Source organism: Sinocyclocheilus grahami, unplaced genomic scaffold, assembly GCF_001515645.1.
Source record: "Sinocyclocheilus grahami isolate Dianchi unplaced genomic scaffold, SAMN03320097.WGS_v1.1 scaffold413.1, whole genome shotgun sequence".
Taxonomy (NCBI): domain Eukaryota; kingdom Metazoa; phylum Chordata; class Actinopteri; order Cypriniformes; family Cyprinidae; genus Sinocyclocheilus; species Sinocyclocheilus grahami.
Window position 1 is genome coordinate 799748 of NW_015505592.1, and position 14709 is coordinate 814456.

Genomic DNA, 14709 nt, shown 5'->3' on the forward strand with positions numbered 1-14709 from the left:
TAAAGGCTATGTTGATTAGCATTGCATTATTATATACTTTATTATAATAAAAATTATAAGACGAACTCAGATAAACCATATATTGTCGCAGTCGTGTGTTTATTAGTCACGTTGAATTAATGAAAGCAGTTAAATCTTCTGTTTATTCAGCAACCACTATAGGGATTTCCTGGGTTTCTTCTGCGAGGCGTATTTGGAGTTTCAGCGCGAGAGTGCCCTCTGGCCTTTGGATGGAGATTTACTGCTGATCACAGAACTGTGCTTCACTGAAAGATACGCATGACAATCACAGCTTCTGCCTTATCGCGATTTATCGCCTTTGCGATTTAATTTCGATTAATCATGCAGCCCTACAAGGAATGTAGATTTTTGATAATGTTTTGGAAAGGAAAACAGATTTTTGCCAATGTTTTCAAAAGTTATAAGTATTTCTGCAAAAAACTCATATCTCTGGAACACTAGGTGGAGCTGTGTTCAGACTTCTCAGGTACCTTCGGGACATGCTGACGATGAAGCCTACCAATTTTTGTGCCGATGTGTCCTTGTTTATAAAATATCGCAATTTGTCAAAATTCTAAATAGCGGACAGGTGGTTTATCCAGTCATGGCAAAATCGGTATCCATGGATTCAGCATGACAAAAGGACACCAAGATCATGATTTTCTGACAAACCGTTCAAAAGTTATTAGCAAAAATAGCCTTTTTTTTTTTTTTAGCTAGAATCAGTAAGAACTTGGTCCTTTGATCACTTCATTTTACCGCAGATTTGTTTACAAACAAGGCACAATTCATCACAGGATTTTCAGAAAGATTGAAACTAAAAGACGATGCTGTGCCGACTATATTGGATCCGACAGTAATGTCGCACCACACAAGTGTGAGTAACTGTTTTTATTACGTGATCACTATTGCTTTGTCTGTTAGTACAGATCGTTTGATATGTACTGAGTATTTATGCGTTTTTAACCTTAATTACAGCAGCGTCCAACTATGAAGGATGTAGGCTTTCAAACATACACAACTGTTAGCTAATCATAGCAGTGGGCGTTTACTTCTGAGTCTACAATCCGCCACGCCTATTCAAAAAGTACAAAATAATACAAAAGGCAGTTCATGACCCCTTTAAGATGGGTCATTTTAGGGTTAATGAGTGGTGATGTAATGTCTTAATTCTGTTGTAGGAAATCAACTGAAAATGTAGATTTGCGTTAAGAATATTGTAGTTGTCAACTTTGATTTATTTTTTCAAAGCTAGTGATCTGTAGCTGAAATCATGGAACATGCCATATTCCAAGAACACGTTTTTTTGTTTTTTTTTTTAGGTTATGAGGTTAACCAGTCCTGTCCTGTTGTAGGTCTCCTGCTGACCCTTCCCCAGTTAGTTCTGGAGTGCAGTGGCGTGCAGCTGAGAGGACTTCTGAAAAATGAAGTCCAGTCTGAAACAGTGGCGGCGCTTTGCCCTCGGCCTCATGCTGGCCTGGGTGCTGCTGTTCCTGGCACTCCTCTCCTACTTCATGGAGTCACGAGTGGATGACCCACACTCAGCGGCCGCTCTCTCCTACACAGACACGCGCCGACTGACCTCGCTGCAGGGCAACCCCCGCACCATAATGGCCACCCATTTGGGGCTTGCCACCTCCGCCACCCCCTCCGCCTCCAGCAACACCCAACAGGAGCAAAGCCAGAAGGAAAACCCCAGTGCTGACCCCCAGCCTAGTCCGCTCGGCCAGGAGGCCTACCCGTATCCCGACCCTCAGAGCCTGGCGGCCTGGTCTGCATTCGGCACTCAGGACGTGGGCTCCAGATCGGCCGCCGTGAGTCGCAACCGTGAGAGACAAGAGTATAACCAGGATTCATCTCAACAGGATGAAGAAGAAGAGGAGCAAGAGGTGGTGGGAGGGGAAGAGGAAGATGAGGAGGAGGCAGACGACGACGGCAGGAGGATGACAACTAAACGGGCGGCTAGGCATGACGACTCTGACCCGGAGGAGTACTACGTTCCCAGGTCAAAATCCGTAGTGCACGGTCTTTGGAAAGGGAGTTTGTCAGTGGGCATGCTCAGTCCTCGCCTGCAGAGAGCTATGAAAGACTACCTGAATAATAATAAACACAGCGTGGCCTACAAGGGGCACCGGAAGACGCAACAGAGTGGACAGCAGGTGTTGTGTGAGCTAAAGAAAGGGGAGAAGGTTCGAACTTTGGATGGGGCCGAGATGCCTTTCTCCAATTTAGGCTGGCAGAAGATTGTACCTGCCTTACCCTTAAGCCAGCTCTACGGGCCAGGCTTCCAGACCTGCGCCGTGGTCACCTCTGCCGGAGCCATGCTTCGCTCGGGACTTGGCAAGGAGATTGGTGAGTTAAAGTTGAAAAATTCAAGATTTTAATTTGGGAATCCCCTCTAAAATACCCTTAATAGTTTTATTACTGTAGGTATTATCGGAAAATAATTCTCAGAAAATATCTGCGTGGCTAATTGGTATGCATGTGCAGTATAATTATTATTATCATAAGACATTTATTTTAGGATAGATTTTACATTATTATGCATGTTTACTCTTGTTTTGATGTTTTTGTGTTGTGTACTGTAAAACGCATTTGAAAAGCTTGCTTTAAAGGCACTTTTAAATTCAATTTAAGAAAACTTATATTGTAACCAGAATGGTACAGCATAACTGTCCAAACTATAATAATAATAATTATTATTATTATTATAAATCCATTTATTTTAAATAAAAAAATATTATTATTGGATAATATGCATGTTTAAATTTTCATTTGCAGTTAATCGTTAAAAATACTAATTTAATAAACCTGCCAAATCTCATAATGTACATGCATTTGAAATATTTTGCATATTTAATGTATTTTCTGTACTTTATGATGTTGTGTTGTAAATTCACTAGAAGCATTAAAAATGTATTTCTTTTATTTTTGTATTTTTATAAATCTGATCTCTTCCTTTTATATGTTATCTTCCATAAAATAATAATAGAAATAATCAGCAGCTTATCAGTATTGTAGAGATTTTAATAGTGGTTTATCCCTGCCTATTTGTTTTATAAAATGGTGGACAAAAACGATAAATTCTTCTCTCTAGTAATATAGTTCATTACCCTGACTCTAGGCTTTTTCAGTCAGATTTCAGAGTCATAATTACTACTTTAAAAAAGGAGAAATTGTCAATGGCTTAATATTTCCTTATGACATGTGTTCTTTCTTTCTGTTTTTATTAATGCTTCTGATTCCCAATGTCTAGTTCTCTGGTTCTTCAAAACCCTGAATAGCTGTCCTCATTTAGTCTTTTCAGACGAGTATCCTGAAAGATGTGAAATTTGCCTGTGAAGAGAGGCCTTGTTTTGGTTGGGTTTAGGAACCGCTCTCTCTATCATTCTCTTCACGTGTTTTTTTTTTTTTTGTTAGTTTTTTTTTTTCTGTGGTGATGCCAGTTTCTCTGAAAGGGTCAGTGGGATACTGATGCCTTTTACGGTTACATAATCACAAGCATCACAGAGCACACAAAGAGCCCAGATTCTTCCAGCTTTTGCATCTATGGTGGAAGAGCAGTAGTGGGCACAGAGGAAGGGTTTCCATGGTGACTGCACAGCTTTTGTTGTTTCTCAGGATAATGGTGACTGTGCCGTCTCATGAGGGCATTTGGTGATGAGACAAGTAGTTTCACAGTCATTTGCAAACTAGATGTTTCTAACTGTATTTTCTATCACCATTCTAATTACATTTGTACTTATGCTAAAGGGCTTCTCTCTCGCTTCATAATTGCACTAAATATCACTAAATTTCCCTGTAGGGCAATTTCCTTTCCTCCAATATTTATATTTTATTGCTATTATTATGTTAGAGCTAGTAACATTTGTGTATATTATTATTTTATTGCTGTTATTAAGGTGAGACATAACTGTAGCTCCTATTGTTTTTATTCTGCCAGATTTTTCTTCTTTTGACTGGAGTCTATGATAGATAGTTCATTAAATGTATTATGTCGTTTGAGGTGAGAACACAGGAGGATACCGGCTCCACACGAAGGCTATAGAATCTAGCGAATGTGTTAGGGGTCGCCCAGCCCGCAGTTCTACATATATCCACCAGCGAGGCGCCACGAGCCAGCGCCCAGGAGGATGCAACACTTCTAGTTGAGTGAGCTCGCAACCTGAATGGGCAGGGCACACCCTGTGCCTGATAAGCCAGGGTGATGGCATCCACTATCCAGTGGACCATCCTCTGCTTAGAGATGGCATTCCCCTTCTGCCGGCCTCTGTGACAGACAAAGAGCTGGTCTGAGGTCCTGAAGCTTTGCGTTCGGTCAACGTAGCACCTTAAGGCTCGGACGGGACAGAGCAAAACTAGGGCTGGGTCTGCCTCCTCCGAGGGCAGAGCTTGGAGGTTCACCACCTGATCCCTGAAGGGAGTAGCGGGAACCTTGGGCACATAGCTGGGCCGGGGCCTCAGGGTTTCCTGGGAATCAGCCGGCCCGAACTCTAGGCACGAATCGTTGACCGAAAATGCATGCAGGTCCCCTACCCTCTTGATGGAAGCCAATGCCAGCAGGAGCAAAGTCTTCATTGAAGGGAACTTCAGCTCAACCATCTGCAAAGGCTCAAATGGGCCCTGCTGTAGTGCCGTGAGCACTAGAGTCAGGTCCCAAGAGGGTATAGAGGGGGGCCGTGGAGGATTTAACCTTCTCGCCCCCTTAAGGAACCTGACAACCAGGTCATGCTTCCCCAGCGACCTCCCTTCTACGGGGTCGTGGTTAGCAGCGATTGCAGAGACAAACTTTAAGGGTGGAGGGAGACAGCCTTCGCTCCAACCCTTGCTGCAAAAAGGACCTTACAACTCTGATGGGGCATATTCGGGGGTCTTCTCGACGAGAACAACACCACTCAACGAACAGGTTCCACTTCAAAGCGTAGGCGTGTCTCGTAGACAGTGCTCTCGCTGAAGTGATGGTGTCGCCTACCTCTTGAGGTAGGTCACTCAGAAACTCCGCGTACCGTCCAGGGACCAGACATGAGGTTTCCAGAGGTCTGGACGCGGGTGCCAAAGCCCTTTGAGATGGCTCAGGGCAAGGTGCACTGTCAGCAACTCGAGGCAGTTGATGTGTCAGTGCAGTTGGGGCCCACCAAAGTGCAGTTGAGAACACCAAATCCCTGTGTTCGCACAACTGATCCTGAGACTGCTTCGTCAAGGTAGTTGAGAATGCGAATACTCTGTTCCCTCAGGGGAACAAGGGGTACCTCTGCTACTTAAGTGAAGACACGGGGCAACCGGGACAGCCCGGAGGGTAGGACCTCATACTGATATGCTCGTCCTTTGGACGCGAACCACAGCAATGGTTTGTGATGCGTTCCTGCATCAACGTCTTGAACGGTAACCGGTGAAGGGCCCGGTTCCAAACACGCAGGTCCAAGATTGGTCGTAACCCACCACCTTTCTTGGGTACAATGAAGTAGGAGCTGTAAAATCCTGTCTTCATATCGGCTGGAGGGACCGGCTCTATCGCAAGACAGGACCATCGGCCGTTGTGAAGCGGATGCCACTGCACTTGGGGGGATGCCGGGTGACTGAATCGCATAGCCGAGCCTGACGGTTCGAAGGAGCCATCGAGACTGGCTGGGTAGCTCAAGCAAGGCTCCCAGACACTGCACAAGTGGCATCAACGGAACTACAGGCGTACCCGCAGTGGGGCAGCACGAAAGAACGCAGGGACCCGGCCCAGGCGTCTCGTAGCTGGTCCGAGGCTAGGTCTGGGTGTGTGTAACACTGACCTGCGTTTGAGCAGAGGATGCGTGGGTAGTCCGTTGGTTCGTCCTCCCGATCTGCCCACTGCTGCTCACTGGCGAGAGAGGAGGGCGAGTGTGATACGCATTGGATCGTCCACAACCCCCCGTCCCCTCTGGGGACCCAGAAATAGAGGAATTGCTCTTTGAGTATTTGGGTACCACCGACCGAGAGGTCAGTGGTGGAAAAGATAAAAAAAGATACTCCGCCCGGCCCTCCTCCGGGGGAGGGAGTGGTGTGCTTACCATATCCTGAAGAGCAGGTCCCTCCACCTCTGGGTTGCCCGTCTCAGGGCCTCTGCTCTTTCGCTTGCCAGCAGGTTTGGCGGGGGCCTGGATGGGCGGGGCGGCTGCCCTGAGACCGGCTCCACAGCGCAGCTTTGCTGGAGGCCGCAGGAGCGGGGTGGTGGCAGGGGGGCCGCCCTCGGCGACGGCAGCAGCTGCATGCTGGGGCAGGATGTACCTGATGGCCTCAGTCTGCTTTGGTCAGCGGAAAACTGCTGGGCAAGTTCTCCACCGTGTCGCCGAAAAGGCCGGCCTGGGACACGGGGGCATTCAAAAATTGTGTCTTGTCAGTCTCGCGCATGACAGCCAGTCACAGCCAGAAATGGTGCTCCTGGACCACCATAGTGGACATCGCATGACCCAGAGACCGCGCTGTAACCTTCATCGCTCGTAGCGCGAGGTCCGCCACGGTGCGGAGTTCTCTGTGAACTTCCGGGTCTTGACCACCCTCGTGCAAGTCCCTCAGTGCCTTGGCCTGGTGCACTTACAATCACGCCATAGCGTGTCGTATAAGCATCGCTGGCCAGTCGAGTACCTACAGACCCGGGAGGAGAGGCACAGTTCTCCCTGCCGGTTGGAGGCGATATTAGGACACAACTGCATCGCAACCGACCGCTCCACCGGGGGGACCCTTGTAACCCCCTAGCTGCCTCCAGTGAGGGAGGAGGAACCAGCAGATCGGTTTCCAGCAGTAAAAAGGTGCTGTCCATGACCTGTTGAGCTCCTCATGCACCTCCGGGAAGAAAGGCACGGAGGCGGGGCACTAAGAACCAGCGCGGACCACCCCGAGAACCAATCGTGCATCCTTGAGGGTTTGGGACACGGTGGAAGTCTCCACTCGAGCCCTACCCCTACGGCAGCCATCATTTCCGGGTCCGTATCCGGCACCGCTGACTGCCCAGAGGGCGGCAACGTTGACGGATCTTCATCCCCAGATAAATCCGGCTCACCCTCCGATGCTGCAACCATCATCCGATTGTCGGGGAGAGCCTTGGAAGAAACAGGTGGTAACCCCCCGGGAGGGTCCAGCCTGCTTTTGAGAGCTCCGCTGGTTTCGAAGTGCCGGCTGGCTGGGGCATCCCCGGAGGGGAATTCCTCACCGTGACCGTAAGACCAGTCCGCCCACTGCCAGAAAAAGGGCGCCCCCGGCTGCCGCCAGAGGGAACCCCAGATCTAGGCAGTGGCACGGGCACTCCGCCCCCTTGCAGGTAACGGAATCTGGTCCGCAACTCCGAGATTGTCATACCCCCGCAATGGGAGCATGAGTCATCCACAAAAGCCACCTCGACGTGCTTCGTGCCCAGACACGAGAGGCAGCGATCGTGACCATCACCCGGTGCCAGGTAACGACCGCACCCAGAAACACACGGATGGTACAACATCTTTAAAAAGACATTCCACCCATGAAGCTCTTTTAGATGGAAATTGCTCTTTTAGTGTGCTGAAGCGCACAGGGGAGATGGTCGTCTGCAACACACACATGGGTAGCGCAGCCTGTTGTGTGCAACCCACTTGACACGGGAAAACCACCGCCGCTGAAGCGCCGTACCACCAGCACGAGAGCCCACGAAGAGTGTGCTTGACTGTAGTTTTTACTCTACGTAGAAGGTCAGGAGCAGAACGATAGAACTGCTCGGCTCCGAAGCGAAAAGCTGAATATGTGCTGCATCTGCTGCCTACTTATACTCACGCTGTGATCAGCAGCTGGATGCAATAATCGCATGCCAATGTGCATTAGCTTGTTTAGTTTACACTCGAAGTGGATTGGTCTCTCTAAGCGAGATCCCAATTTCGTCGGTCATCCGACGTGACATCGAGAGTGACCTACTGAAAGGGAACTAATTTTCGGCAGCCGAAATTTCAGTGCATCTCTAATTATTGGCGACATCAGAAATGGATATTATATAATAGATGCTTTTTTGAAAATTTTAGCAATTTAAAAATATTAAAAAAAGATTTTTTTACACTGCACCCCTGCTCTCGACAGACGGCACCCTGCGGCACCTCGGTTGGGAAACACTGGTTTATTGGTTGGAGGCAGATCTTGTAGTAGGTTGCAAGAATGGGGCTGGTATAAGCTGACTAAATTATTGAAGAAATCTGGTGTTACCAGAGAGAAGTCTGTCATTTCACTGAAAGATCGAATATGACATTTTAACTAATGAATTTAAAAAGTTGTGGAATTTGGGGTACTCTTTGGGGTGAATTTAGTTTATCAAAATTAGATGCCATTTTACTGAAATGGACATGGACCACAATTAAAGCAATAGTTCACCCAAAAATTTAAATGTGCTGAGAATTGACTTGCCCTCAGGCCATTCAAGATGTAAATGAGTTTGTTTCTAAATGGGAACAGATTTAGAGAAATTTAGCGTTACATTACTTGCTCACCGATGGATCCTCTGCAGTGAATGGGTGCCGTCAGAATGAGAGTCCAAACAGCTGATAAAAACATCACAGTAATCTACACAACTCTAGTCCATCAATTAATGTCTTGCTGTATTTATAAGAAACAGTCTTCAAGGTTGCGGGGTTTGTAACTTCGTTGGGGGAATCCAGAAGTTGTACCTTTTGTTGTTCATGACTCTACATTATGTTGGCTGTTTAGTGGCTGAATGTTGCTGGGGCAGGGTCTTAAAGTCACCTGACCAAATTAGGGCTCAGTCTTTCAAATCCACTAGTGCACTCTGTCGTAAAATCACTATCAGGTGTGCCAAGACCAAACAAATCATTAAAGTGTTCTTTGTTACATTTGTTGTATATTAGCAGTATTACTTCACACAATATATAAGTATGGCTCACATTGATTTTCCTTAAATTTTAATTTAGACAGGCCAGTTTTGATCAGGTTCTATTTCTCCACAGCCCCTTTAACCTGTCTATTAAATTCAGCTTGTCTTGTCTAAACATTTCCCATCAGCCGTGCCAATCTAGTGTGCCCTCCAAATATACTCAAGGACGAGCCAGAGAGCCAGCAAATCCCCGGCACAGCCAAGAGCAGATCTGTCGGTGCTCTCCATGAGAAGCCTGTCTCCGGCTCGGCTCATCTAAACCTTATTTTTGGTTATGCATTAAAAAAAATAAAAAATCTCTGCCATTTTTTTTTTTTTAAATCAGTTTCCCCATGTTTTGTTTGGGAAAGCCACTCAGTTATTAACACTGTTGTTTATCACGTTGGTTATTTCCAGAGAGAATCCAGCTTTGATTCGCATTACCAATGCAGTCATATGCAATGCTGTGCAATCTCTCAGCGGTTTCTTTTTTTTTTTTTTTGTTGCTATAAATGTGTCTACCATCCTAGTCTCAGACTAAACGCCTACGGACACCCACAGTCCGTTTGCTGAATGTGTGCAATCTCTCAGCGGTTTTTTTTTTTTTTTTTTTTTGGCTCTAAATGTGTCTACCATCCTAGTCTCAGACGAAACGCCTACAGATGCCCACAGTCCGTTTGCTGAATGTCTGATGCATATTGCTCACCGAAATGGAAAGTATTTTCTCTTTCCTGCAAACTCTAATCTGATTGACTTTCTTTTACGCAATTTCTGGAAGTAAGAGAACGGAGGGTTTTTTTTTTTTAATCAGCATGCAGCGTCAATTTTGTGGGTTAATTCATTGCACACTTCTGAGAAAAAACATGTCACTGGGTTTGCCAAAGCTTGTCAGGATGGTGGCATCAAGTTTGTTTGAGGCACTTGAGATTTCCTGACAAATCGAAATAAAATCGAAATTGCAACTTAGTGCGATTTATCTAATTGCAAAGGCTGTGATTTAATTAAATATATGCACAGCATGTTTTAGAGTGAAACATGACACTGCGTTTTGCACGTGAACAGCTCATGAATCCAGTGTTTTCAGTGTCTCAGAGCGATTTGGTTCACAGTAAATGCTTCTCACAAAACGCATCTCTTCATGGGCTCTGATTTTGGTCCACATATAGAGCTCATTAAAAAAAATGCATCTTGCACCAACTATCTTCACAAACTTGTAATGAGAGCTTATAAACCAACTGTTGTCAAAAGAAGCTTTAAATGGCTCCCTGTGGTTTTCTGTCTTTTTCCCTGTCTTTTACTGTGAAATATGGAAATTATTATCATAGTTATATTACATTGTGTGTATTAAATTGCGCCCTACAAATAGGTGCAACAAACCTGCAAAACCTAGAAATTTTTTTAATCTCAATTAGATTTTTAATTCCCAGTGACAGTTGTTGACCATTATTCAGAGTATATTTATTGTTTTTCAGTTTTTTTTATGCAATACATTTTCCAGTTTAAATGACCTTGTTCTGACTTTAGTGAGACTGCCACAAAGTAGACAGTTATAATGATGCTTCAATATGCTTTTTTTTCATGCTATATGGCATTTCCCCATTTGTCAGTATGGATTTCAGAACTGATGTTTTGTTCAAAACAATGTTTCCATAAGAGCAGTAGCGGTAACTCGGCAATGCTTTGTGTGCTGTCTCTTGATGTCTTTTGTTTATTCCTATTGTTCATCCGCCCCCAAAAGTTGCATAAAAATACTTGTGGTTGTATATCTGTCAGATAGTCTAAATGGGTGTTGTTTTACCAGAATAAGCTGCAATGATGTGGACTAAACCTTGAGCTGTCAAAGGTCTGGTTCAATGAGACTTTGACAGTACCTTAGCTGTTGGTCTTCATCTGCCATCTAGTGGTATTGCAGTGTCTGTCCACAAAGCACATATATAAAGCACAACATAATTGTTTGTCATGTTTCCAAATGTTCTTTAACATTTGGATCTTCTTTTCCCATCCTGTGTCTATATAACTTTTCATAATTTCTCTTTCACACACATGCGTGGACTCTTTTTCCTCTCCTGATGTGACTTATATTCTCTCAGGAGATCGATGTCCCTGTCAAAATAGTTGGGACATGCTCGATGTCAAGCTAAAATGTACTGCTTTGAAAATATTGCTAGTCAGCTGAACGGAGAAGATGGATGAGGAGGTGAGGGGCTTCCTTCAGAAGTCTGTCACGTCACATCCAGGGGAAAGGACTATTCATCATCTCTCTCACTCTCACTCACTCTCACTCACTCTCACTCTCACTCTCACTCACACTCACTCTCACTCTCACTCTCACTCTCACTCTCACATATGTATGAATATTATCTTGCTGTAAACCGTTCGTCCACTAGAGAGCAATGTTGTTTTAGACCTCAGCATGATTCTTTTAAGGTTTTTTTTTTCTTTTAGTTTGTAATAGTTATTTTTAATTTACTTCATTTGACTAAAATAACATGCCTGTGTGTATAAAATTATTAATTTTAATAAAAATAATACTTTAATTATTTCTACATTTCAATTAATTATATGATTGTATGATTAGTTCTATAAAATTGTTATCCTTTAAATAAGGTTTATTTATTTAAGCTTATTTTATTAATAATCATTTTTTATCATCTCTTTTATTATTATTTGTGGTATTTTATTTGACCGTGTCATAATCATAATCTTAACCCTATAATAAGTGAATGGTGTCAATTAATATTAATCAGTTGTTAACAAGGACACATTAAAATAGTGTCTCTTTTACTATTAAAATTTACTTCTGTTTTGGCATTTATATCACAATCACATCCCTGATTCACAAACTGGGGGTTTTGCAACAGGAAAATCTTGCCTAAACACTTCCCGTCATTGTCATATCTACATATGTTGTGGTACATGATTCCTGATAGGAAGCTTTTTTTATGGTCTGCTCTAACACAGTAATTGAGTGAAAAATGATTTAGTGGACATCAGACCGAGATCATTCACCCAATAATGAAAATTGTCCTTTTGTTCCAAACACCATTGATTCTCACCTGTCTCATAACGGATGTGTTTGACATGTGAATGACATTTAAGAGCCACAGTGGAGGGCAGTTTTTGATTGAATTTAACATGACCTTTAAAGTCACTCAATCTCATGGCAGATTAAATGGAAGATATTCAATCAATAAAAAACCTCCGGAGGTGAACCCAGTAATAAATGACATCTAACTTTATTTTCTGTTATACAAGCTGTTTGCACAGTTCCTAACAACAGATTACAGGGTTGAGCAGTGTGAGGAACATGTTTACTAGCGCCGTTCATTCTTATTTGTTGCTGACCATTGTGCCCTCACATTTCCTCCAGTGCACTCCAATGTACATGTGTTTTCGATGCGTGTTCTGGCTCTTTTTAAATAGTCAGTGCTGTTAATGGATTGAGGCCTTGCTTTCTCTTTCTCTTAGGACATATTGTTTTGTCTTGTTATCTGAAGTTATGCAGGAGTGAAATGCCTTTGTTGTTCACTCATTGTTCTTTTAATCATGACTCCGTCTAAGGCACCATGTGATTAAAGCTCCCATTTTTGTAATTCTAGATTCCCATGATGCAGTGCTGCGTTTTAATACAGCTCCTACCGAGGGTTATGAAAGAGACGTTGGGAATAAAACCACCATACGCATCATCAACTCTCAGGTGAGCGACGTTTGACGTTTTCAGTTCATATTGGTAGTACTGTGACTTTCTATGAATCAGCCACATAATTGAAGCATATCTCATTTGAACACCCTCTGGCTCGGCTGTGTGTTTTCAGCTAGATCGGAGTCATCATGTCCTAGTGGACACACGCTCAATGGGTAAACAAACTCAAACACACACAATGCAGAACAGAGACCGCTCTGTGTTAAAGTTGTGGGATGTGCTGTGTGCTTTGTCACTAATGTTTTGTTGTATGTGTACTATGTGATATGTAAATTGTTGAAGGGAAGCTATTCTAATTTCATTGTACGCTTGTATAATGACAATAAAAGTCATTCATTCATTCATTCATTTCATGAATGGACCGATCAGTGGGAACAGAACTGATGCTTAGTGGATTATTGCAGAGTAGTGTCTGAAAAGTACACTCTGAAAAGAATGTTTTGCCTTTTACTCACCTGCATGCCATTTCAAACCGCATGACTGTCTTTGTTCTGTGGACCACAGAAGTAGCTGTTTTGAAGATGGTGACCATGGGCGATATTTAGCTCTTGAGTCAGGGAGGACAATAAAAATAAATAGCAAAAATAAATAAAACGCATAAGAATGCACGAAGATGTCTCTCAAAAATGTCTTTACAGGTTTTAAGTATCAAAACAATGCCCTATCTTACTGCACCGCATCGACGCAGTCAATACAGCACAGTCAAGAATAACTCTGAGGTCGCCAATGGTTAACAAATGGTGAACTAACTTTGACTCTGGCTGCTGATTTGAATGGTGATGCTTCCCATTTTAAGTGTCTGTTGATGGCCTTTCATTTTTAACCAGAAATGTGCACACTGCTTTTCTGATGTTCATTGACTTTTACAATGTCTTTTTTCCAGCTTTAAAATCTAGTCACTTGAAATGTGTCCATTTTGAATCGTTGCCATTGCCACCAAAGGCAAGACACGTGAACGAAATGGAAAAAAAAAAACGATCAGTTGTGGGACTGTATTCAGTCATAAATTGCATACCGTTCATTCCTTAATTTTCTACCTCAAAAATGTCTTTACAGGTTTTAAGTATCAAAACAATGCCCTATCTTACTGCACCGCATCGACGCAGTCAATACAGCACAGTCAAGAATAACTCTGAGGTCGCCAATGGTTAACAAATGGTGAACTAACTTTGACTCTGGCTGCTGATTTGAATGGTGATGCTTCCCATTTTAAGTGTCTGTTGATGGCCTTTCATTTTTAACCAGAAATGTGCACACTGCTTTTCTGATGTTCATTGACTTTTACAATGTCTTTTTTCCAGCTTTAAAATCTAGTCACTTGAAATGTGTCCATTTTGAATCGTTGCCATTGCCACCAAAGGCAAGACACGTGAACGAAATGGAAAAAAAAAACGATCAGTTGTGGGACTGTATTCAGTCATAAATTGCATACCGTTCATTCCTTAATTTTCTACTGTGTGTTACTGAAAATGAAATTACTGGTTGATATGGTCCAAACTCAAAAGTTTACACACGTTTTTGGTCCGTGAACTAGATCTCATTCAGAATGCGCACTGTCTGTGGATGTTTGGCCAGGCTCAGTTCCAGAATAAAATCACTGAGGGAGCTCTCACATATATTTCTGTCTAGTCCATTCCTATGGTTATCACGGTGTCTTTATAATCACTAAAAAGCGTCACTCATCTTAGTTCATTGTGATCTCAAAAGGTTCCGTTATAATCAATGAAGTTCTCTAAATTGCACAATGAATCTCTTAATTGCATTGCATCTGCACTGTTTATGCGATGATTCACACACATGGAAAACTGTACTTAAAGGTCGCCTGAAATGCTTAGAAACATGCAGCGTTACTCTGTTGACGTCATTTTAACTGAAACTGGAAGACAGGGTGGGACATATCCAGCACCCTTTTTAAAATAGCCAATAGCGTTCGTTTATATCACAGCTTGGGCTAAAGCCGTTCAGAGCCTTTGAGCTCCGTAAAGCTGCATTTGACAGGGTATGCCAGCCACAATGTCATTCATATTGCTATAAAATATAGCATTCTGTGTAGAATTCAAATAGCTCGGATACATTTTGTGGTCTGCGCCGACTCTCGCATGTGATCCGCTCTGTGTTATCGTGTCTCTGGACCAGAGCAGAGGTCCAGTGCGGTGGT

The 14709-nt window shown here is 43.5% G+C and overlaps 1 protein-coding gene across 2 annotated transcripts in view; it reads left to right on the plus strand.

The window, feature by feature from the left end:
* st6gal2a (ST6 beta-galactosamide alpha-2,6-sialyltranferase 2a) overlaps window positions 1–14709 on the plus strand; it is a 90468-nt gene that overhangs the window by 55425 nt on the left and 20334 nt on the right. The window contains exons 3-4 of one of the 2 annotated variants that reach the window (XM_016232565.1): window positions 1323–2352; window positions 12448–12545. In XM_016232565.1, the coding sequence (XP_016088051.1) occupies window positions 1425–2352; window positions 12448–12545 (1026 nt within the window). In that variant the 5' untranslated portion in view covers window positions 1323–1424. The remainder of the gene's footprint in view (window positions 1–1322; window positions 2353–12447; window positions 12546–14709) is intronic. The other variant, XM_016232563.1, reaches the window with a different exon arrangement.